A 25,671-nucleotide genomic window follows, 5' to 3' on the forward strand; every position below is an offset into this window, starting at 1 on the left:
CAGAAGAAATTCCCTCAATGCCCAGCTTGCTTGAAATTGAAAGTCACATGGCTTCTTGTAATCTGCTAATATGCCCTTAGCGTTTTGTATGGGGTTTCACATAAACCAAAACCTTATTTGCTGCTGAGTGGTATTTTTCTTCTGAAAGGGTGTTGCAAACACTTGAGCTTTAACCTGCCTCTGAAATGGGGATCTTGATGTCATTCATTTCTCATCTCAGGGTCTCAGTGTCCTCATCTCTAATGATAAGAGGCTTAACTAGACCTGTGCTCTCAATATAGAGGCCACTAGTCACAAAAGGCTATCGAGCCCTTGAACTGTGACTGGTCCACAATGGGGCATGCTGTGAGCATAAAATACACACTGGATTTCAAGGACCGTTCCAAAGAAAGAATGTAAACTTTCTCATTAGTAATAATTATATTGATTACACATTGAACTGATAATTTTTGGATATATTGGGGTAAGTAAAAGCGTATTCTTAAAATTAATTTCACCTACCTGTTGCTTTTTACTAATGTGGCTAATAGAACATTTAAAATACAGATGTGATTTGTAGTATGTTTCTCATGGGCAGGTTGGACTAGAGTTTCTGGGTTCCTTTCCATTTTTGGTCTGGTTGGTTAACTAGCCTGGAGTTAGGTGAGAGAAGGGCTTAATGGAAGACTTGAGGTGGCTGCAGGGCCCCTGCCTCTGGCTGCTCTAATGTGCCTCGCAGAGTTGGCCACTGTGGAAAGGGGAAGCCCAAGACTGCCGGGGTCCTTGTGAACAACTTCTGTGGCAAAATATTTGCTCTGAAAGGAGCTGCACCAGGGCATGGCCTGTCCTCTCTGCCACCAGTATGAGGAAGAGGTCACCCGTGCTCTGAGATCCTTCCTGCTCCGGGTTGACCAAACCCTTAAGAATGTCAGGCATGTGGCTGATGGCTGAAGGACAGTCTCAACTCTTGACACCACGTCCAGGAGTACGAGATGGTCTACCATGTTTTAAGACCTTCATAACTGTCTTAACTTCCAAAGAACTGATTCTTTTCACGTCAAGGCAGCTTAAGGAAAGAGATCAAAAGACAAAGGAAAGGGATTAAGAGCGTATCCTAGACAGAAACTGGATGACTCGGTTAAGAGGCTGACAGCACTTAGAATTCTCAAGAACTGGGGTGTGATACGAAAAACAAAAGAAGCAAACACACATGAAAAACAAAACCATATCTCTCATCGACTCTATTGTCAAAGGCCAGGTACTTGTGTGGCGTTGGTTAAGAACCGTGAATGCTATTTAAATGAATACCACTTAAAGGCAGGGCCTGGTAGATGAGAGTCAAGCATAAACTCATACCTGTGGGCAGCTGGATGAGGAACTAGGAGATGGGAAGGGTGATTCAAGAGTGGATTGACACACATAGTCTGGCCTTTGCCGCCCCTGCAGAAGGCCAGGGTTACTCCCAGGGAGAGATGGGATAAGCCTGTGAGACAGCTGGTTGGTCCTCCACACACACGGGGCACCATCATGAACACAGAGGGGTACACAGCAAGACAGCCTGGATGGGTTTTTGTCCCATATTCTCCTTCTCGAAGTGGGGGAACAGGTCTGTGAGCAGGAGTGACTTATCTAGGATCACACAGCTAAGTAGAGGAGAGCCGGGGCCAAGACCCCAGACTCCCACTGTCAGGGCCTTGGTCTCAAGGAGCCTACAGGATGATGCCACGGAAGCAGTGCCGGACTGGGTGTCAGAGGAACTTGGCCGTAGCCTTGAGTCACTACTAATGCTGTGATGTTGGGCAAGCCCTTTCGCTTCTTCTAAGCCGTAGTTTCCTTGTCGGTAAAGCAGGGGACTGGCTAGATGGTCTCTTAGATCTCATATCATAGCAGTCCGGATAAGCCAGTTTTTGCTGTGATAACAAACAACTCCCAAATCTCAGTGGTTTATGATCCAAAGACATGTCTCACTCCCACTGGTCACAGCAGGTCAGCAAGGTCTCAGGCTGAGGGAAGCCTCACCTTGACACACGTTTCATAGGGAGGAAGATGTGGCAAAGTATACACCAGCTTTTAAAGCTTCTGCCCAAAAACACGCGGATCACTTTCATTCACATTTGTGGGCCAAAGCACGTCACAAGGTCATCCACCAAATGCCCAGCAGAAGAAACTGGGAATTTTTGGTGACAGTCCTACCAGCCGTATGGTCCCTACATTGTGACAAAACCACACGGAGATCTGTGTGGGGCAGTGGGGATGGGCGCACTGGCCCTGAGCGGCCTGACGGGGAGGCTTCGCGGAGGAGGTTGCGCCCTGAGAGGCAAGGATTGGAGAGCGCAGCATCTAGAAGGCGTGGCGGAGGGGCAGAAGCAGGGTGTGACACAGGACAAGTAATGGGAACCGAATGGGGAACTGCCTCGTTTGGCTGAAGTGTTGGTGCACACGGGGAGGAATGATAAGAGAGACCAGATCATGTGGGGCTTTGCGTGCCAGGAGGAGGGGCGTGGGCCTTGTTTGCTAAGCCCTGCCATTTCTGAGCAGGTCTGTGCCTGTGTTGAGTGGTGTGTGGACGGTACCAGCAGCTCTAGAGACGTAGGGATAAGAATAGCACGGGTTGGGGGGCGGACGAGGTAAGAGGCCACTGCCGTCCTTGGGGCTGGAGGTGATGGGGCCCTGAGGCTTTATCCTAGGCTGGGCGCGGCAGGGGGAAACGGGACAAAAGCAAGTGAGGTGACCTGTGAAGGAAGCTAGCACAGGTCTCGGCCCCCAGGGCTCTCTGCGCAGGTGTGGATGCCCCACGGGGCAGGTGGGGTTCGTTTCCGGAGTGGCCGGTGGCTGCCCCAGGGCTTCGTGCTTCTAAGGGCACTGGGGCCTTCTCGGCAGGGAAAGGGGGTAGCCCGAGGGATGCTGGGGGCTCCCTCCTGAACGCTAAGGGGAGAATCAGGCCGAGCGACAGGGTGGACACTCCTAGCTGGTCTAGAGTTGTGGTCAAAGGCATGCATGAAGTCCAGCCCCAAACAAAGGGGCCCCCACGCGTCAGGTGTCCTTCGCTCTCATTCTGACTGGCCGTTTTGTGCGTCTTGTCCGGATCTCAACTTGCCCTTTCTGAAGGGGCCGCAATCAGCTGCAGTTGATGCAGAAAAGATGTCCACGCGCCCTCTCAGCCCCCCTGCTGCTTATGCTCCTCCAAGACTCTGAATATGATTATTTAAAGGAATAGTGAAAAGCAAAACAGGAAATTCGTATCCGTTTTGGCAGGAAATTCTTTAGCTGCGTGGAAGGTACTGCCCCGGGGGGGTTGTGCCCTCCAGGAACCATTTGGAAATGATTTATGGTCCAAGATGGCGCCAGTCCCTCCTCAAGCTCCTGCGTTGGAAGAGGGAGGGATGAGCTGGACCCTGGGAAGTGGGACCTACACTATCTCAGAATGTGCCTTTCTGTTGATAACATGTTCATTGTCTCCACTAATAAGTTATGGTCCTGTTTTCGTCTTGCCCTGGGAAGGGAAGTACCAAATTTAGGCAAAACAAAGATGTTCCACTGCAAGTTTGAAAAGTTTAATTCCTCAGTGTGCATGATTTTATGTGGAATCCTAAGTAATAGGACTTAGGAGAGATGGTTTACGTTGATTGAGGACACATGAGTTCCACGTGGTGCGATAGACCCTCTCTGTGTCGTGTTATTAACAATGGGTGTTATTTTCTTCATCTCACAGATGTAAACACTGAGGCGCGCTGAGGTTAAGCAACTGGTCCAAGTCACATTAAGTCATAAAGAGTGGAACCAGAAGAAATAATGTTTTCAATAGACTCCGAGGTACCTGGGGGCCCAGGCCAGGTGGCCAGGTCGGCTTTGCTTACCCAGCACCTGGCAGAGTGCCTGGAATACAGTAGGTTCAATCCCCCCCAGAAAGAAGTTCTCGTATGAAAAAACTAAGGTGTCTGGGAGGGGGGGCGTAATTGTCAGAGCTTTGCTGCAGTGTCTTATGGCGAGGTCCCCTTCTTCCCTTCCCGTAAGATCTTTGGATTATTTCTAGTATACGCAGTGCCAGGGAGGACAGATCTCATCCAAGGGTTGAAGGATGGGTGGTTTCTACCCAGAGCCAGTGATATGGGCTGATTGGTATTCCCCCCAAATTCACCTGAAGTCCTAACCCCCCATACCTCAGAATGTGACTGTGGTTTGGAGATATGATTTTTTAAGGAGGTCATTAAGATTAAATGAGGTCATTAGGATGGGCCCTAGTTCAATATGACCGATGTCCTTATAAAAAGAGGCAATCAGGACACAGACACACACAGAGGAAAGACACATGGAGAAGACAAGCCAAGGAGAGGGGCCTCAGAGGAAACGAATGTGCCGACCTCTTGATCTTGGACTTGTAGCCTCCAGGACCGCGAGGATATAAATTTCTGTTGTTAGACCACCCAGTCTGTGGCATTTTATTACAGCAGCCTGAGCAGACTAACACAACCAGCCTCTCTCTGTGTCTCATTGTCAGTGGGCATCACGTCCTCGTGTTGGCTTCTGGCACATTCCTTATTGCACTTTTATTTTGGAATCTGCCATCAGGATAAGGCCAGTGCTGAAAGCGGTAGGAAGTTCAGCTCGGGCTGAGGGTGGGGGCGGCAGATCTATATTTGAATCTGCTGTGTCTATAGACCCTCCTTTCTCCCCCTTGGTCACGATAATGTAACAGTTGCTGCTGGAAGATCTAGATTCCAGTCATTGGGCTGTCACAAACGGGCAGGCTCTTCCACTGTTTGAGCCAGTTTCTTCATCTGTATTTGTCAGGCTGGCAAAGGTTTTGTTTTTAAATGATTTTTAAATGCTTCCATTGAAAAGGGTGTGTGTTCTCCAGTTCACCACCGACCAGCGCCCCGTTGTCGTGCACCTGTCTGCTTTACTCGCGTATATTCAGGTTGCAACCTCTTCTGGCTCCAGCATCCACTGTGTACATGATGCTAGGACACCTGAGCATGCGGCTTAGTCTGTGCTTGGCCCCAAACTAAGGAGGCTTCTCATAGCAAGGGTGGTTCCCTCTGCTGCAAGGCCTTCTCTGTGGCTGGTGTTTGCGCCTGGTGTCCTGCCAGCTTGTCTGTCTTCATACCGCGAACTTACTTCAAATTCCGCTTCTGTGAACTTGGGACTGCCCCCTGCTTGTTTCATACCTAGATTAGCACTGACCGATTTTTAGGTTCTTCCCAGGCCTGACCGTGTCAGCAATCCCATATTCACTCATTCATTCATTCATTCAATAGATATTTATTGCTGGCTTTCCAGGATGTCTTTTCCATCCATTTTGATCTCTGGTGCTGCTAGCTTATTTAGTGTGGCTAAGACCTGGCAAACTCTTTTGGTTTATCCCTTTGAAGTGAATTGACGCTGGAAGACAGGCATTATAGACCCATTTTACAAGATGAGGGAATAGAAGCTTGGCAAGTTTAAATTACTTACCCAGAGTCACGTGGCTAATAGCAGCAGAGCCAGCAGCTACCCTGGTTCTGTTTTCTCAGGATACCCTGTTTGCTTCTAACTCCTGACAAATGTAAAGGGGAGAGGTTTTTCAGCTTCGGAGAATTTCCTAAATTCTAAGAAAAGGTAAGGAATTGTGTGTCTAAACCCTGCTTCTGTGAAACCACTGTTAAAAGAAGTGGACCCAGGGACTTCCTAGGTGGCGCGATGGTGAAGAATCCGCCTGCCAATGCAGGGGACACAGGTTCAAGCCCTGCTCGAGGAAGATCCCACATGCCGCGGTGCAACTAAGCCCATGAGCCACAACTACTGAGCCCACGTGCTGCAACTATTGAAGCTCCCACACCTAGAGCCCATGCTCCACAACAAGAGAAGCCACTGCAATGAGAAGCCCATGCACCACAATGAAGAGTAGCCCCCGCTTGCCTCAACTAGAGAAAGCCTCTGTGCAGCAGCGAAGACCCAATGCAGCCAATAAATAAACAAATGAATAAATACATTTCTAAAAAAAAAAAAAAGAAGTGTACCCAGGCTGGGGGAGGCTGGGGGGGATGAAGTGTCAAAGAGGGATTTGAGGATGTGGGCTCTGCAGTGATGTGGCCAGACGGGAGCGGGAGAAGCTCAGGGGATGCCCACTCACATGCCGCAGGCCTGAGCACTTGCTGCCCATGCCACACTTGGAAGAATGTTTTGATCCAAAGCAGGAGCCCAACCTGGGACCTCGGCTGTAAGGAGCTTAATTCGACAGGCTGAGGACCTTGAGTTGGAGGGACAGAGAGCTAGGAGGTCAGTGACCAGAAAGTTCTAGACAGCCAAAGGAGTTAACCAAGGGCTTGAATGGGGAGTAGCAGGAGACGTAAGACTTCAGGCTTAGCCAAGCTAACTGAGCAACAGAAAATATGTTTCCATAATCCGTAAACCCAAATGTGCACCAAGATACTTCCCAGTGGAATAAACATTGGTATAGAAATCCTCCCTTTCCAGGTCAGACTTTCTACCTCTCCCGGGGGTAATTCGCTCTCTCCATCCCCACACTGTCCCCTTTGCATTTTGTAGGATGACCAACTCTTTCTGGTTTACTTGGGACTTTACCAGTTTTAATGCTGAAAGTCTCATATCCCAGGAAATGGCTCAGTTATGGGCAAGCCCAGGAGGGTTGGTTACCATAAAGATCTTTCCCTCCACTGACTCGCTCCTAACCTAGCACATGCTGATGACTCCTCTTTGTTAAAGAAAATTCCATTTCCTTTTGAGCTCCTGCTCCATTCTTTTTTGTCTATGGATTGCTAAACCTCTCCCACGTGCAGTCCAACATCGCTATGTCCCTGCCCCCTTCTGGATGACTCCGGAACCTCCCCTATCCAACTTCACCAGCCTTTGTTCTTATTAGTTATTCTGTTGCATTTAGTACCACTGGGTTCTGAGATTCCATTTTCTCCTTCTAGCTCTGAAGCTGCTGCTTCTCTGGCTCAGGTCTAGGGAGTGACTGTGCCCTCTGCTCTCTCTGCCTATTCAGGACACCTCTCAAGGCTCAGGTCTTGGTCCTGTGCTCTCGCTGATCTGTAAAACGTCTCAAAGAGAAAAGCAGGTGATGTGATCTGTTAGGCCGACTGAGTGGGGATGGCGTGAACCAGAGTGTCTGTGCTCCAGTTAGAGAGGTGTTCTCTTTAGTAGGTTTTCAAAAGAGTTGGCCACCCTTGGTTTGAATGTTTTTGGAGTTCAGCTGTTATATGAAGTAAATTTGATCCAACCCCTCTAAATGGGATATTTTCTCCCAAAGGCATGGAAGCAAATCTGGATACACCTGAGGCAAGCATTCAGAGGTTTGGGGAATATCCCATCCTTGACTTGGGAGAAGAGTTCTTGTCCTTGCATTGGGGTGAGAAGGCTCTCTCCTCACCTGACTGTGCACCCTTCCGCCTCCCAAGCAGGTAATCAAGCTCCTAGTCACAAGGCTCCCACAGTACAGTCAGGACTTTGGTGGGGACAGATGAGGACCAGCTAGTCAAGTCCTGGGAGCATTGTTAACGTGGAAAAAAATGCTCCTATCTGATGAAAGTCTTTTCACTCATCAGAGGCTTATTATTCTTTCCATTGCAATTAAGGGGTAGAGTATGGCAATATCATGAGTGCACGATGGTCAGCAACCGAGGGATCAGGTCACATTTCAGTCACGAGCAAGGTCTACAGCTTGACTCTTTAAGCTATTTTAGTATTCAGTGTCACAAGTCTAGAAAAGACTTTGAAGAATAATTTGTCGATTCTTCTGGTCCCTAGTGGGGCTGTATATAAATAATCTCAGATTTTCTTTTCTTCTTTTTCTTTTTTTAACATTTATTTATTTATTTATCTGGTTGTGCCAAGTCTTAGTTGTGGCTTGTGGGCTCCTTAGTTGCAGCACGTGGTCTCCTTAGTTGTGGCATGTGAACTCTTACGGCAGGCACGTGGGATCTAGTTCCCTGACCAGGGATCAAACCCAGGCCCCCTGCATTGGGAACGTGGAGTCCTATCCACTGCACCACCAGGGAGGTCCCTCTTAGATTTCTGTATTCTAATTCTTATTATTTCCCTAAAGAGTTTGTGCCCTTTGCTCCTTGTTTCAAAACAATTCCTTCTTTCTTTTATTAAGCATTTTTAAAGGCAATATAGTTGGGTGTAAAATGTAGACGAAGGTGTCTCTCTCTCCTTGAAAAGTCTCCAGTTAGTGAGGGGAAGACAAAACATACAGAAGTCCTTGGAAAGACTTCCCGTTGCTGATCCTAGCCCTGCCACTTCATGGATGTCACCCGGGGGCAGGTAACAAGCAAATCTCATCTGAGTCCGTGCAAGGCTGGAGCTTTCTCTGATTGAAGCCCTCAAGGGACTCCATTCACCGGGCCTGGGCCAATCTGTCCAGCTCCAAATACCAGCAGATCTCCCCTGGCTCGTCCAGGCAGTTTGGGAGGAAGCTACAGGAGTAAGAAACTCAAGCCTGCCCGTGGTAGCTTACAGTCCGGTCAACAGAAAAATAGAGACCCTTGAGACCCTTACTAAACAGCTCAGTCTTACGTTATTAGGTACTGAATTTGTGGGTTCATCCATTTCAGGAAAGGGAGAGGTCACCGTGGACTTGTGATCAGGGCTGAAAAGAGGGGAAAGTGGAGACAAGCAGAGCAGGCATATTCCCGAGCTGCCTGCTGTGGGAGGGTGTTGGCAGGCAGTGCCGGGAGGAAAGGGTGCAGAGCTCTTACATTTTACAGATGTGATTCAAGGAAAGGTTCAACTACCTGCCCAGGGGATAGGCTGCAGAGGCGCTGGTAATGGACTTGGTGGCCTGGAGAGCTGACTGGTTCGTAATAGGTCAACATTGTCCTGAGTTTTCAAACTGCTCAGCTGGAAGCACTTTCCAGTGTTGCCTTTCTAAAGCTGGAATTGCTTAAGAGAAATAGGATAGGAAGGTTCTGGTGAGGTGTTTTGCAAAGTTGTTCTCAGGTATTCTCCAAAACTGTTGTACCACTAGAGAAACAGGACAAAAACAATTGTCAATACACACACAAACACACACATGAATACCAACACACGAGGCACACACACATGCTCTGTCTCTCTTACACACACACACACACACACACGAATGCTGAAGCTCTGTTACACTGCAATATTCCTAAAACATACTTTGGCAAATTGTTGAATTAGAGCCAAAAGCTACAATAACTGAAATAACTTTCTATGAAATCTTTTCGGGCAGTGGGAAGAGTCAGGGGAAGGGCATTGGAAGGATTACCTTACTTTTCATCCTTGTTTGATTAATTCTCACAGAGAAAGGGCGTGGGCTGAAATTGATCATATTCCCCACACCCCCAATCTGCCTTTTTTAATTTAAAAAAATGACTTTGGTTTGAGACACATGAATGATCCATTTGGTTTTCAAGGGAAATTCTACTTTTGCATTGGAAGAAAATTAGAGGTTTTTTTTTTTTTTTTTTAAACATATCTAGAGAGTTGCACTTCCTGAGCTGCAAAGAAAAAAACATTTTCTCTTCTCGTGACTTATCTCCTTTCTCTCAACAATAAGTCATCTTGGCTTATTTTTCTCCGTGCCTGGATCAAATGAGCCCAACAACGGAGGGAAATGATGGGACATGATGGTTTCAAAGCTTGGCCACGGTGGAAGGCAGGCCCTCAATAGTAGAACTGAAATTGGGGGAGGGCTGAGAAGGCGGTACGAGGACGAGGGGGCCCACGTGCTCCCGAGATAAGCTGCAGCTGCAAAGATGAGGACATTGCAGAGAGTTAATTAAATGATCACCTCTTTAAATCTTCTTTCTTTGCTAGACACCAATTCCCCCGACTCAAAACTCGAACAGAACCCTTACAGCACCCAGCAGTCATTGACTTTGTCTCAGTGAGATGGGAAAAGAGTCAGAGGACCCAATCCCATTGACCCCAGAGTTCACGCAGACAGCACTTCCTTCACTGCGACATACAGCTGCTGAGCTCCATGTGTGCAGACAGAGCCCTGATTTCTTTCTTTCTTTCTTTTCATTAATAGGCTTTATTTTTAGAGCAGTTTTAGGTTCACGGCAAAACCGAGCAGAAAGTATGAAGAATTCCCATATACCCGCTGGCCCCACACATGCACAGCCTCCCCGACTCTCCTCATCCCCTACCAGAACTACACTCGTTCCAGTGAATGAACTTACAGTGATGCATCATCTTATCACTCAAAGCCTGTCGTTTACCTTAGGGTTCACTCTCGGTGTTGTACATTCTATGGGTTTTGACAACTGTATTTTGGTCCTACATTGTTTCCAGATGCAGTTCCATGTGCATGTTGATAAGGAAAGTGTTGTGATAACGAGATAGTGACTGCTGAAAGATATCACATCCAGAAGACATTGGTCCAGACATGTGGGTGGCAAGGGGCACTCATAAGGATCTGGAGCTCCATTGGTGGGTGTCTGAGGCTGGGTGGACGTGATGATTTCCAAGGTCCCATTCAGCTCCAAGACCTGCGGTTCTGTAACCTAGGCCAGACATAATCAGGAATTGGCCTTATGTAGGCATGTTCTATAAGGGGTGCTTACCCGTCCAGCCCACTCTGGCCAACAGGGGCCTTACCATTGGGGTTCACCATGTCCAGGCTTCTATTTGCTTAAAAGTATCTGAAGAGAATCCCTTTTCTCAAGACTTTTCAAAGATGATAAAATGATTAAGACTATGGAATAGATTGACATGGTTCAGGGACTTCCCTGGTGGCACAGTGGTCAAGAAGCCACCTGCCAATGCAAGGGACACGGGTTCGAGCCCTGGTCCCGGAAGATCTCACATGCTGCGGAGCAACTAAGCCCATGTGCCACAGCTACTGAGCCTGTACTCTAAAGCCTGTGAGCCGCAACTACTGAGCCCATGTGCCACAAGTACTGAAGCCTACGAGCCTAAAGCCCGTGCTCTGCAACAAGAGAAGCCACCACAATGAGAAGCCTGCTCACTACAACCAAGAGAGCCCCCGCACACCACAACTAGAGAAAGCCCACGTGCAGCAACGAAGACCCAATGCAGTCAATAAAAATAAATAAATTAGAAATAAAAAAAAAAAGATTGACATGGTTCATTAAACTATGAACTATGTCTAGCATATAATTATTTATATAATAAACTACATATAATATACAATACAGCTCAGGTATTAAATTTGATTCCTCCTTACTGAGAAACTGGTGACATTTTAGTTTAGGATGGTGCCACCGGTCCCCATTCCTGTGCCAGCAAAGCCATAGCTGACTGGTCACGGGAGGTACCCAGGGTCCTCTCATCAGTATTCCAACAGCTGCTACTCGTCCATGGCTGCGGAGATGTGGAAACCAGCCATGGGGATGTTGATCCCCGTCAGCTCTTCTTTTGTTGCCCTAGTTCCTTCTCATCCACTCATCTTCTAGTATGTCCTACAAGTCTGCAATTAAAAAAAAAATCCCATCCTTATCCCCAGGGCTTTTATAGCAAATGTAGAAAAGTCTCTTTATGCAGTCCTTATAGACTTCTGCTTAAGGACAGCATCTTCACCAACTCTGCTCCTAAAGAAGTGTCCTTCCCTCTAAAGCTTACTTTTTGAAAGGGTGTTCTCTCCATCATCTATGGACCCCCATCTCTCTCTGAGCTGTGGCACACCCAAGAACAGGAGAGATTTGCTTTCAGTAAGAAAAGAAGAAATTACAGATTGAGAGTGATTTGAAAAAATGGTCTCATTCTACAAAGAAGAAGAGCCCTATGGTCCTTCTCATTCACTAATAAACAACCCTTTGGCTGGCGCTGCCTGAGGTGTAACTCTGGAACCACTTTCCCCTGCGTTCCATGGTGCCAGCTTCTCCCAGTAATTCAAAGTGCCCTGCCAAGTAGGTTTGGCGCCACATGGCACTTATATTCTGGCAAGGCCACCTCTCCTATTTGCATGGTCAACTAACTAGTCCCCATGAGGCCAACCTCTGACTGGATTTATTACTGAGCCATTGACTGTTCAATTGTGCCAACCACTATTTACTGAGCAGCTTCTATCTGCCAGACCCTCTCTTTTACTGCAGGTTGGCTTCCCTGGGAAGCAGTCCCTGGGATGGAGTTTAGCATGCAGCGAGTTTATTGGAGGGTGCTTTTGGAAAAGGGAAGGGGAAGATGCAGGAGAGGGCGGAGGGAGGTACTGGGCTGCAATGCCATCATGAGGGCTAGGCTGAGCCCATGTGGAGTTCTAAAGTGAGAGGGCCCTGCAGAACTGTGCCAGGTGGGGCACGGGGCCAGGCCTTCACAGCCACTCACTGACCTCTCATTGGGTAGAGCTGTCCCTGGGAAGGGGGTGTAGCATTGGAGGAGGCAGATGTCTGCCAGGGTCATTTCTGGAGACCGCTTGAAGTAGAGGGCTGGCAGCTGGCAACGCTACCTGCAGTTGGGGAAATAAGCACTCGAGGACAATCCAGGTGACACAGCAAGGCATCCCCTGCACGGGGCTAAGCACGTTCCATGCCCTGAAGGAACTCATTATCTGGATGGTGAAATTCAACGAGTGTGCGCAGGACATGGACCCAATTGAATTAGGTCCTGGAAAATCCCAGCTTGCGGATTTTTGTCATTATCCAGTCGCAGTCGGATTGAAATCCTTGGTGCATGAAGTGGCCCTTCTTGTACACAGACCACTACTAGAATTCCAAACCAGACATTAAGTCAATCCCCAGGGCTGAGGAGTGACATCTGGCCATGCCTTGCAGCTCAGAGTCAGTTTACTTGTTTTCTCTTCATCTCAAGAAGTTCCAGGAAATGTCACTGCAGGGTTCAGGGCTACTATTATCTCAGGCCTCGCTTCCTGTGGTCCCTGGACATGCCCGGGGATCAAGAGGACAAGCTGCATCTGCTCTGGGGCCCGGACAGTTACTCTGCTCAGGGCAAGAAGCACCAGCTGACTTCCTTGCAGTTATATCTTTACATGCCATGGCCTATTCCCGAGGAGCAGAATTTTCTGGAATGAGGGGAATTGCGTGTACTGCCGAGAAAGCTGTGGAGGCATTTAGGAAGCAGATAAGATCCAGAGGGGAAGCCTGCATAGGAGCAGGTGCCTGCATGGTGGCGTGTTCCAACACAGGCCTGACCCTGAATCTCTCACCTTCTTCTTTGCTGGATTGACAGGGACCTTTCCCCCTGGGCCATCCTGCTAGACTCATACCTGTGACCAGAGTCACGGCCCAAGCACTTGACCCCAGGGTCACACATGCAGAGTCTTGGTTCCTCAGATCAGCCAGTGGTCTTGTGGCAGGACCCAGCTCCATGGGAGGGAACAGACTGGGGGTGGGGGGTGGTGTATCCTTGGCCTGGGGAGGGCAGAATGCCCAGCTGGGGAGATGTGGTCCTCTGGCACCCTGAACGGGGGTAGGAAGGAGGGCAGGAGAAAGAGAGAAGAGAGGAAGTGGGTTGTGAGAAAGGAGACCTGGACCGAAGTCAGATTTCACCAGCATCATCATTATACCAATAAGTGAGGTTCTCTCAAAGGTGAAGCACATCCCAGTCCCATCCCTCGATGGGGTTGGAATGCAATGAGGGTCATCTCCTTTCTACTCTAATCTGGCATTTTCTACTCTCTTAGCTCCTTGTCTTAAACAAGGATTAAGAAATGCTATTTCAAAACAAACAAAAAAACAGAAAATACTAGCTGGCAGAAAAGGAGACTTCACCTTACACAATAGTGTGATTCTGGAACTTTGTGAATGAAGATAAACATTTGACATTTGGGTCGTGTTTTCAGTATCCTGGAGCATCTGCTACGACCTATGACATCTGTCAGTGGTCTGCGCTGGGGCCAGGCTGTCATGCTGCCCCTCCAGCCCACCCAGTGAGTGCACCTCGATTGTCCACAGCCTCCTTCCAGCACCGGATCTTGGTGGCTAGGAGGCCAGGCATGGGTGCCAGGCAGGGGTGCAGGGCTGTGCATTTATCCAAGTGGCAGGGGCCCTGGGATCCAAGGCCTGCAGGTACCCACAGGTAGTCTCCGGGCCCCCGACAGCTTTCAGGTATTCAAGGACTGCAAGCCTTGCTCTTCCCAGATCCTCCACAACTCCTTCCATACATAGTTACTTTCCTTCCCTCCTGTACATAGGATTCTCACCTCTTCCCTGAACTGTGCCTCTTCCAGCACACGCCAACCAAAGTCACATGTGTAGCATTTTTGTTACTGGTGAACTTTCCCACCTATTGTCTCTTTGTATTCTCACAATCTCTCAAAAAAATTGAAATGGTCCCTACTCAGAGGAAAAATGAAAGGAGGCACAGAGAGGCTGCACGTCGTATCCTGACGCTGGAGTTCAGGTAGCCTGAGCCCCAGGCCCTGACCTTTCCATCTCTTCTGTGGGTAATGAGGTGTGTACACGCTGACCAGCCCTTGGGCCATGGTTGCCGCTATTATGCTTTAGTGATGTTTCCTGGGGAGGGGTTGGGGGAAATTCTCCCTATGAAATTCTATAGGAGGAGATAGAACTGCTATTTTTAACATTTCCTTATTTTATAGTCTCAGATGTTCTAAGCACACACATTCATACCCTCTGGATTCTTAGAAAGAGATTATTACTTTGAAAATTCCCCAGTCACCATTCTTTCTGTAAAGCCGTGCCACCCCCTCTCTTCCTCACTTATCCAGCAAGAACCACTGTAGGGTATTCTCCCAGCACGCGTGCGCGCACGCGCACACGCGCGCGCGCGCACACACACACACACACACACACACACACCCCTCCACGACGTCTCCCCTGTTGCAGCCTGGTGCCCTCGGCACGTCTCAGCAGTGCTCAGGTCCCCTGGTTACGTGGCATGGGATCATTTGCTGTGCTGTCACTAGTGCAGGCCAGGGCTTCATCTGATCTCACAAGCAAGGCCTCTAGCTTCTTGAGCATAAGAAGGAAGTTGTGAAGTCAGGAAGCTTCTGTGTTAGCTGCTGGGTTCACCTCTAACATGATCTGCTTCAGTAAACTCTCCCACGAGTATATTTGGTTGGCAGGACCTAAAATCACATCCTGAACCTGGCTGCAAGGGAGTCTGGGGATTGTAGTTCTTCTCTTTCCAACCTGTGCACTCTCTGTTTAGCTCCAGGAAGACAAATGCCCAGTCAATCCTCAGAATCTATATTATCACAGAAAGAAGACAGGTCCTATCAGCATTTGTCTCCATTAGTGCAAAGTTCTCCAGCTTAAAAAGCAATATAGAAGGGTTGGGTCTGGGACATCGCAGAATATGGCTCAGACACTACAGACTTTGTGCAAATCACCTAAGCCTTTGGCTTCAGGTGAACTTGGTTTTTGAGAAAGCAGAAACTCAATCTCCTAGAAGACTTTCCTTTATACTTACTCAATGGACTAAACTATTGGAAGAACTTAGCAGGTATCTTGGTCATGATCATCTAAGTGATGCTGGGTGATAAATAGCCCATGACTGTGACTGTCAGTGGCTTAAAATGAAAATGACTAGAGTTTACACCTTGCTCCGCCACCCGTCCAATGCAGACTGGTAAGGGATTTTAGAGTGACCCAGGGACTTGGGCTCACCAAGGCTGCCATGTGCATTCCTGGCCAGCCAAGAGGAGAAGAATGTGGCAAACCACATGCTTGCTTCTCCCAGGAAGGGACATGTTGCCAGCCACCATATGACTCTCAGCCAAAGCAAGTCATGTAGCTCACCTAATTTTTTTTTATTTTATTTTATTTTTATTTTTATTTTTATTTTTTTTTTGCGGGGTACACCAGGTTCAATCATGTAGCTCACCTAATTTTAAGGGAGTAGAAAGCGCAGTCCTCCCTGTATCAGGAGGACCCGAGAACCGCAATGTGGGGAACAGCACTAATTACCTCCAGGGGGAGGTCGAGGGGAGAGCCACATCCCTCACATCATCCCATTTCCCTCATGGTTTCAGCTGGGATAACTTACATTCCCTGTTACCATTCTTCTTTTTCTCCAAGCACTGGAAATTTCAACTTTAAAGACACTGATAAAATTTTTACTTGAAATGGCCTGTGAAAACCAGCACGGTCTCTAGGGATGAAATTCTCATCATGCTTTTCCTCAAATACATCAGTGGTTCTGAGTTGCTCAAGATTTTGTGGGCTGGGAATGCTGTGTGTTTACTTTTACATAAAAATCCTGTCTCCCTTGGATTCGAGAAGGGAGAAGATGAGCACAAGAGGCAGACCCCAGAAGGCTGTGGGTTCAGCTCACGTGCTCCATCCTCACCCCACGCTTTCTCTGACCACCTTCTCCCCAGTTGGAAGCCATTTCTGACTCTCATGAGCCCCAACTTTGCCTGCATGTCCCGGTCCCAGGACCTGTCGTGGTCCCTCATTGTATTATCAGTGTTTGTACGGATGTTTCACCTCCCCAATCAGGCTGTGAGCTCTGTGAGAGCTGGAACTTGATTGGCTTCATCTAGAACTGTCCCTCCTGCACAGATGGCATTTGTTAAGTATTTCTGAATGGCTCAATGGATGTATGAATCTCATCTTAGAGTCTTTTCTCAGGAGATTCTCAGTGGCTTCTGAATGAAAGGATGAATGGATGGATAAATGGATGGATGGACACATTAAAGAATAAAAGACTGAATGTGTATAGAGGTTAGTTAATATCTCAGAAGGAAAATAAGCTTATTCCCCCTACATGGCTGTGCTAATTCTGAGCAGCTAACACATAAATGTAGACTCTTGGAACAGAGGGGACAATTGGGAATGGGGTGACTCAGGGCAACGTCTTACCACCCTGCAAACCTGAACCCAGGCCCTGCTGTGGCAGCAGGGTCTCCCATACGCAACTAGGCTTTTGTCGTGACTTAGCCCTCAGGTAACAGGGGCAGGCTTTCCAGAGACAAGGGCATAGGGCATGGCTCTTCCTGTCTCAGCATTTCTGTGGCCCAGGCTGAGTGTGGGGGAAGCAGCGACAGGCCAGCAGGGCCTCTAGGGATTCTTGCCGGCGCGACTGCCGTGACGTGGCGCTGCTTTCCACATTAAATGTTTTCCAGGCTGAGGCAGGAGATCTCCGCAGGCCCCCAGAGCCCGCAAGAGGTCAGTAGGCGGAGGCAGCAGGGGCAGAGGGACAGCTCCAGAGAAAGTGTTCCTCATCTGTCCCCCACCCATGTGGAAGAGCCTCAAGGACCACTTCCTCTTTCTCAGCAGATGGGAGAAATGCCAGGACAAATTCCCATGCCTCCCAGATCTCTCGGGGGTGGAGCCTTGAAAAAAGGGAGTGGACAGAGACGGGGAGAGGAATGGCAGGAAGGTGACACGTGTCCAAGAGGTGGTGGGGTGAGGGGACAAACAGGCACCCCTCTCTCATCTAAAACAAAGACAGAAACCTCTCCTCCCCCTGTTGTCATTTCTCCTTCAGCTCAAGTAAAGGTATAGAGCTGAGAAATGGTCCCTCTGCTGGGCTTGGCACTTGAGGTAGAGGAGGTTAGACCTCTCTGCCTTGGTCTTCCTTTGGCCTTCATTTAACGAGAAAGAGAAACGTGTGGATGCAGAAGGAAGCCCAGGAGTTGGGGACCATCTTCCATCCAGAGTGGCAGGGTGGTTCCACCAGGGCAGCCACTAGTCAGTGGGCCTGAAGAGGCACCAGGTCAATGGGATGCTACTTGTGGATGCTGGCGATGGGCGGTCCCCAGCCTCTGCCAAAGATGCCTGAATAAGAACCCAGCTCCTCTCCCTCAGCCTCCCACGGAATGATGTTCTGTGGCCAAGCAAGTACCAAAGGATAAATGTGCTATATTAACATGAATACTAATGACAAATGCACTGCCGTAGTAAGCACATCGTAGATACATAGAATATTCTCTATATAGTCTGAACATAGATATAAAATAAGTTATACTTGTTTTTGCTTTCCATCACAGTCGGAGCATAGCATACAAAGTGACTGGTTCAGTGGCCACAAAGCAAGCCAAGGGAGAGACCATGAGGAGGCTGCAGGGCACTGAGAATGGCGGGGTGGGGGTGGGGGGTTGCCAAGGACACTGCAGACTTGTGGGGGTCCTGCAAGGGAACACAACCTCAGACCTCTCAAGCTGGCCTTCAGAGAATCAGCAGGAGGTCCCATTTGATAAGAGCTGGTGGCTGCATTTGAGCTGGGATGATTCAGGCTACTGGGTGGAAGGCGGAGCAGAGACAGAGGCGAACAGCACCCAACAGGCCAGCCCCCTCCCCCGCTGGCGCTGTTGGGCTTCTGCGATTTTAGGAACATAGGGCGCATCGCCAGAAGGCACGGTTTGCTTCTGTGCTGTGACAGATGGCCAGACGGATGGCCCAGCAAATGCCGGCTGGCCCTTGTCCCTCGCCAGCCAGCTCTGGGAGGCCGTGAGGGCCCTGCATGCTCGGCTTGTTCTTCGTGGCTTGTCATCAGCCAGAAATGCTGGGATCCGCACATCATCACAGCAGAGGGCAGAGTCTGTGGCCCCGGCTCCATCACATGCGAGCTCTGTGACTCGGGGAGGGTACCTAAACTCCTGTGAGTCTCAGGCTCCTCTCTGCAAATCAGAGGGACTGACGCACACTTCCTTGGAGCGTGGTGGGGACCATATGGGATAATGTATATAAAGTGCCTGACAAAGCTCCTGGCACTCAGAAGGGGCTGGATAAATAAATGTGAGTTGAGTACAAGCATCCAAACACAGAGGCCAGGTGGGGAAAACATGAATCTCACAAAATCTGTGGAATGAAACCACCATGACAGGCTATGAGAGCAGAAGATGACAGGACAGTTTCTTTGCTTTCCTTCCTGCCAAGTTTCTCCTTTCTCTCTCTGGTTCTGGGACTCTTTGAAATGAAGTGCAAGCAGGTTTCGAAGCCAGGTCTGCCATGGCAGTCAGGACCTCAGCCTGGGAAAGAACAGGGCTCAGGGCTACGTCTCTTCAAGTCTGGGGCCTGGTTCCCTGAAGACGCTTCCAACCTCCCCTCCCCTCCCCTCCCCGCAGCAGCCCCCCTTCCCTCACATCTCCTGGCCCCAGAGCAGATTTCATATTGGGAAGCCAAAGAGGGGGAGAAAGCACAGAAAAAAGTAGATTGTCTATTAAGTGAAAAGCCTTTTCCATCTGCTCTGAGTCTGGGAAATCTGGAGGTGGGTGGGCCATCTGTGGGCGAGTGGACGGCCTCTGCAGGAGAAGGAGGGTCTCTGGGCAGTGGAACAGGGGAGGGAAAGAGGATGGAGACCTAGGCTTGACACCTGGGGCCCTGGGAGTGCTCCTGTGCTTCAGCCAATGCTGAGAACTTGGAGATGTGTCCACATAAAGATCCACCTGGAAACCTAAGGATCACTGGCCCCTCTTATCCGCAGTGCTGTTCTCAACGTGTGTGTGTGTGTGTGTGTGTGTGTGTGTGTGTGTGTGTGTGTGTGTGTGTTTTGTGTGTGATCGCCTCTCCCACCTCCTCTAACACCTGCCTGCTCTGGACCTCCCCGCCTCCCATCACTCGGCAGCTTTCCTCTTGGATGGGGGTATGAGGTGGGCAGGCAGCTCGTTGGGCAGCTCGTGCCCCTCCAGCTTGACCTTGATGAGGTGGTTGGCCAGTGCAAACTCCTCATCATCCAACATGCCATCCTTGTCGATGTCGGCCAACTTCCAGATTTTGCCCAGCACGCTATTGGGCAGCTTGGAGCGCACCATCTCCTTCTTGGCATTGGCACCTGTGATCTTGCCGTCCACCGGTGACAGGGTGTAGAAAATCTCATCATACATGGGCTTGTCTCTGGCCACCACCCACTCAGCATCATCAATGCCCTCCCCGGCCCCCTCCCCATAGCCGTGCCCAAAGGGGCCATGCAGGGTGCCCTCAAATGCTCCGCCCTTCACTATCTGGGCAGGTCGCTGTGTCTCCTCCTGGCGCACCAGCACCATGAGCTGGGCAATGTCATGGGCCAGCATGTCGTCCACCACCTCCAGAAGCTTGCTTTTCAGTGGCTGGAATTTGCTGAAGTCCTGGGCCTGCAGCTGCTCCTGGGAAGACAGAGAAAAAAGGTGAGGACAGAAGACACTGGAAGGAGATCCAGAAAAGATACAAGAGGAGGAGAAAAAGGGCACATTGGCTCTTGGTGGATTTTTCAGGAGAGAGAACAGTTGCAAGGGTGGAGAAGAAAGGGAAATTTAACAACTACTGGTTTGATCCATTTGGATTTCCTTCAGTGTTCTAGAAAGCAAGTACAGTCAGCCCTCTGTACCTGAGGGTTCTGCATCTATGGATACAGGGGGCCAACTGTACTACACCATTTTATAAAATGAAATTGAGCGTCCATAGATTTTGGTATCTGTGGAGGGTCCTGGAAGCAAGGAACGACTGTAATTAAATTTCTCTCTAAGTTAGTTTTGGCTGTCGAACAGTGAGTGGTTCTTGAATGCTGTACCCCTCTGAGACTGAGTCATGTGGGTCTCTACTTCGAAAAGGGTTATACTCGAAAACACTGGAAGTGATTTCACTACATTAATGATCTCATTCACTCCCCTGTGACCTTCTGAGAGTGTGAAATCACCTTCTGTCACCACATAGGAAAGGAAACATGGAGGCATAGGCAACTAAAAACAAATGATAGTAGAAGTCAAAGGTCATTCCCAAGCAGGTGGTTCTTAATCAGGGATTATCTGGAGAGAGTTTTCAACTACTGGCTACTCCCTGAGGGTTCTGACTCAGTAGACACGTGCAAAAGCTCCTGTCCTTGACTTCCCGAGACCTCCACACCACATGGTAAAAGAAATATGTCACGCTTTGCATGTCTTTGCCATTTTGAAAGGTCCTGAGTCTCAAATATCCAGCTTCTCCTTGGCCTCTAAAATGATAAGACAAGAGCTTCCTGTTCCCACCCTGGCTCTGGCCACAGCAATCTCAGGACACTGGGAGGAGGCCAGTGCACAGGGGACAGTCTCAGGACACGCACACTGAGTTCACTGCAGAAAAATTCAGAGAACACTCACGGCTACATTTCAAGACCAAGTGTGAGGCTGGGCATTCTCACCTCCCTTCCAGGGTGGGGCTGGACCAGGGAGGCTGGTGGGGCTGGGAAGGGGTGTGGACGGTGAGGCAGACAATCCCTCTCTCCTGAACTTGGGCACAACCTCCCAAGGTCCCTCTGTCTTTCCCAGCCTGTCCACATCTAGATGTGTTTGGTGGGCTCCCAACTAGGGATCCCAGTATCTTCCAGAGGACACAGCAGTGGTCCCATCAGCCCACAAAGATGCCCCCACAGGACTGTCATTTACATACTGATCCAGCATCCCTAACAGAACCTGACAGTAGACGGGCAAACAAGTGAGAAGGTGAAACCATTTATGTTGCAGAAGAATTCCTCACATTAAAGAATGATATGATCCCTTTCAAACGTCATCTTCCCCAAACATTTGCTTATAGATCCTCAAATTCTTAACAGAAAGAGAAACTGAAAGTTGAAACCCAAATTATGTGAAATCAATTCTGAAATTAGAGACTGGCTCCTGGTGGGTGGTTATAGGGACGAATAGATACATGAACAAATGCATACTTTGGATGTCTATTTTTCTCTTTATTTTACTAGATAGGAAACTAAAAATTTGTATGTAGGAGTATACTGATGTTCTAAAACCCTAAGAGCAAGAACAATATTACTACTACATCTGCTGCTATTTTCTCCTAATTCCCTAATTCTTAAAAACTTTTCACTTTTAAATAATTACATGACAATTAATCATGAGAAGTTGCAAAAACTGCAGAGAGGTAGGTTCTTCGTGCTCATCAGCCAGCTTCCTCTACAGGTGACATCTCGCCTCACCTGTTACTGCATTTTAAAAGCATAGTCTGCACCAGGCCGTGCTAAGTGCCTTGAAAGTATTATCTGATTTATGCCCACAATATCCGTATAAGGTGGTGCTTTTGTAGCCTCAGTGTGTAGGTGAAGAGACAGAAGGTCACAAAGGATCCAGTTAGTGTGGTGGGAGTTTTTGCTTTGACCTTGGACAGCTCCTGGGGTTTCCATCAGTACTTGCAGCCTACGTAAACACTATTAAAACTGCAGGCAGGTTAATTACCTTTGTAAACCTTAGCTTGCTCATCTGTAAAAGAAGGATGAAATGCCTCCCCTAGAGGACTGTTTTGGGGGATAACATAAGAAACTATGTGTGATGGACCCTGACGCAAGAGAGGGGCCCACGGTGCACCCCGAAGGTGGTGAGCTCCTGTGCAGACTTCTGTTTCTCTGTGGCTTATGTCCCAAATCACTCCCAAGTAGGAGCTCAGCAATAAAGAGCCAGGAGAATGTATGTCATGTGACTTGTCCTGTTTCACTGGACATGGTAGGGATTCTAAGCCTGTGGTGGCCAGGACTGGGGAAGGTCATAAACTGGAGATATCAGAACCCCCGAATATCCTCTAACACCGCTGCCCCCTGGGAGCACTGGGGCTCCATGTTTCTCCCTGGTCCCAGACAGCACCTGTTGGGCCAGTGTCAGCCCAGCAGGAAGGGCAGACCCAGGGCCATCTGCCTGCCTGCTGATTCTGGGTTGAGTTTCCACCGGGGACTCCAAGGGTGGCCTCCTCCAAACTCAAGCTGCTCTGCCAGCTCATCACTTTCCTGGAGCCCCAGACCCCGATTACCTGCATCCTCTTCAGGTTGGGAAAGTCCCCAGGTGAGATCTGGTACTCCCGCTCAATCTGGCCATAAATCTCACCCAGGTTGTTCACCAGCTCCTTCTTCTTGTTGTCCTTTCCGAACACTGAGGGCATCTCCTTCTTCAGAGAGCTGATGATGTAGGCATGGACCTGAAAAACAGGGGCAGAGAGAATCCTTCTGATCAAGACCTCAATTCGTTCCTTCCCTCTAGGGTGGCCTCTCACCCCATCTTTGCCCGTAAATCGTTCCTCCTCCTGCTCCTACTTTCGAAATAATTTCTGTCTCCACCCTCTTTCTCTCCCATTGCATGCAGCGCAAGCTGTTTTGCTAGATCTTGGGGAAAGGTGAGATTGTGAGGCGGTTAAGGCCAAGGCAGGAACAGGGATGGTAATTCTGGCGATGACGTTGATGGGGGAGACAGGAACAACAGCTGACATGTACGAAGTACTTCTGAGGATGCCAGGCACTGTGATAAGGGCTTTTTCCTTCTTTAATCTACTTGATCTTCTAAGCTTTTCATTTTACCATCATGGAAACAGGCACAGCGCCACTAAGGGCCTTGCTGGGGTTGGGATCACAGAGCAAACTGCAGAGTTGAGTACACAATCTGGCCATCTGATGCCAGGGCGTGTGATCAGAACCACCACACTACACTGTCCTGCCCCCCTCCTCCCCACAGCTCTAGTAGCTGACCCCCCACCCCAAACCACTGGCCCCACCCATGCTGCCCATCTCCCCAGGGGCAGCCTCACCTTGGCCAGCCTGGCTCTCTTGATGAGGTCGTTCAGCTTGCGCAGGGCAGCGTTTCGCGGTAGACTCTGGATGTCCTTGAACAGGTCCTGCTCCTCGGCCTCAAAGAGTTTCCGATTGTCTGGGATAAGAAGGGGGTGGGACCAGAAGGAGCCGATGTAGACCCGGATCACCTCCGGGGTGTTCACGATCTTCCCCAGGGACCACATGAGGGCCCCGTACACCCGCATCAGCTGCTGCGTCTCGATCTGGTCGGCCTTGTTCAGCACCACCCGCATCTTGTCCTCGTGGTTCTTGAGGGCCTTGATGACTTCTGAGAACTCATCAGAGATGTCCAGCTTGTGGGCGTCGAAGAGCAGGATGATGCGATCGACCCGCTCGGCGAACCACTCGAGGACTGCCGCGAAGTCGTACCCTGCGGCAGAGCAGAGTCAGGGGGCGGGGCCTCTGGGCCGAAGGGAAGGGGCTTGCGGTGAGGCCGCCGGTGCGGTGGAAATAACGGGGTCTCGGGAGTCAGATAAGGGTTCAAATCTGGCTCCCCCACATTTTCACTGTTTGTCCTTGAGCCGGGTACCAAATGTCTCCGAGTCAGTGTTTTTCCTTCTATAAATGGGCATACTACTAGTACCTAGCTGTTAGAATTGTAGGGACTGGAAACACTCGGAGCCTAGCACCTAGCAGCTGTGCAGTTAATGCTAGATATTATTACTAACATCATTTCCCCATGAAGCACAGTCACCATCCAGCTCCCCATCCTTGCTTATTGTATTTAGCAGCCAGGGGCCCTGCTGGAAAAGAAACTCTGGACATATATTTTGAATAAAGATCCAGAAATTCTTAACAAGAGCCCCAAATTGCAAAACAGTAAAATGGAAGATATTGGTGATTGTTCAGACCATGCCCATCACTGGTCTGGAAGAAGTCGGAGGCTCTTGACACATGACTTGTTCTCATGCCTGCTGATGAGCTCCCTTCTTTCCTTACTCATTGGCTGCAGCCCCCAAATTCCTAACTCTTAAAACCACAAGGGGTTTCTTCCTTAGCATGTGACGGACCTCTGGCTGCCACACCTTGGTTATCTGGCACTGAGCTGCTTCAGGTCAGGCTGGTTCCAGGAACCTCACAGCACCTGCTCTGCTCAACTCCAAGTAGCAGTGGATCTGGGAGGGGCTGGAGGGGGAGGTCATGCCAACAGTCTGTACATTCAGCCTCATATTCACTGACCCTTAACAGCTGGACGCAGGTTCACCTCTCTGTGCCTCAGTCTCCTCTTCCATAAAATAGAGGGCAATAGATGGGAAAATGAGGTTCAGAGAGGTAAAGCGACTTGCTCGAGGGCACACAGCCCAGGAGTAGCCGCACTGGGATGAGGATGGAGGTGTCAGGCCTTCTGCCGCTCCCTGGTGCCACACCTCTGGCGGAGAGGTAGGAGCCCTTCCTTAGGCCCTGGTGGGATCAATGACCCCAGCTCCCAACACCACAGGGTTCCAGGGCATCGACCCTGGGGCCCCAAAGCTCATTGTCACCACTGAGTGGGAGACCCAGCCATCAGGAAGAAGCCAGCAGTTCCCGCCCTGCCTCACGGAGGAAGATTAGAGACCAAGGCAGGTCATTAGGCAGCTGCCTCGCAACTGAGTCAGATGCAAGCAGCTCTGTGCACCTGTAGCAGCGGTCCTCAACTTGCATGTGCAGCAGAACCCCCTGGAGGGCTTGTTAAAACCTAGATGGCTGGGCCCACCTGAAAGCTTCTGATTCAGTTCCCATCATGACCTCATTTTACCCTCACACCACCCTCTGAAGCAGGCACAGTCCCACTTTCCAGAGGAGAAACCTGAGGTTCAGAGGTGAGAGGACAGCCGAATCGCCAGCATGCGGAGGGGCCAGGACTAGACCCACCCATGGGGCCCTGCACAGGCCATGCAGGCAGTGGTCTGGCACCTGTGCCCCGCCGCCTCCCACTCCCCTCCACTCCCTGTGCACAGGCCTGGCCAGCAGCTCCCCAGAGCCCAGGAGGCCCTGCCCCCCTGCTCCAGGTGGGCCTGTAGCCCGTCCCTCCCCCCGCCCTCCTCCCTTCCCAGGCCTGGCTCCCTCAGCATAGCCAGGTGGAGGGCAGCTCTCACCTCCCGAAGGCAATCCCTCAAAGCCCTGGGAGGGGACAGAGGGGCAGAGGGTTCAGAAAATCAGGTCAAACGGACTCCCAGGCCCCAACTCCCGAATCTGGAGAAAGGGGTCATGGCCTTGCTGCTCTGGTGCCTGGAAGCCGCACGCTCGCCCTCCGCTGTCGCTGAGGAGGGCAGCGGGGCTCAGAGGCCTCCGGCCCTCTGCTGAGGCCTACTCCCCAGTCCAGCCCGACAAGGTTCTGAC

At 49.9% G+C, this 25,671-nt stretch overlaps 1 protein-coding gene across 1 annotated transcript in view; it reads right to left on the reverse strand.

The window, feature by feature from the left end:
• Nucleotides 1-17,681: 17,681 nt before the first annotated feature.
• Nucleotides 17,682-25,671, reverse strand: part of EHD3 (EH domain containing 3) — a 28,598-nt gene continuing 20,608 nt past the window's right edge. Inside the window, exons 4-6 of the mRNA XM_057741900.1 lie at nt 23,310-23,722; nt 22,542-22,706; nt 17,682-19,921 (exon numbers count right to left, since the gene is read on the reverse strand). Of these exons, the coding sequence (XP_057597883.1) occupies nt 19,394-19,921; nt 22,542-22,706; nt 23,310-23,722 (1,106 nt within the window). The 3' untranslated portion in view covers nt 17,682-19,393. The remainder of the gene's footprint in view (nt 19,922-22,541; nt 22,707-23,309; nt 23,723-25,671) is intronic.

The sequence above is a fragment of the Hippopotamus amphibius genome, chromosome 7 (assembly GCF_030028045.1).
Source record: "Hippopotamus amphibius kiboko isolate mHipAmp2 chromosome 7, mHipAmp2.hap2, whole genome shotgun sequence".
Taxonomy (NCBI): Eukaryota; Metazoa; Chordata; class Mammalia; order Artiodactyla; family Hippopotamidae; genus Hippopotamus; species Hippopotamus amphibius.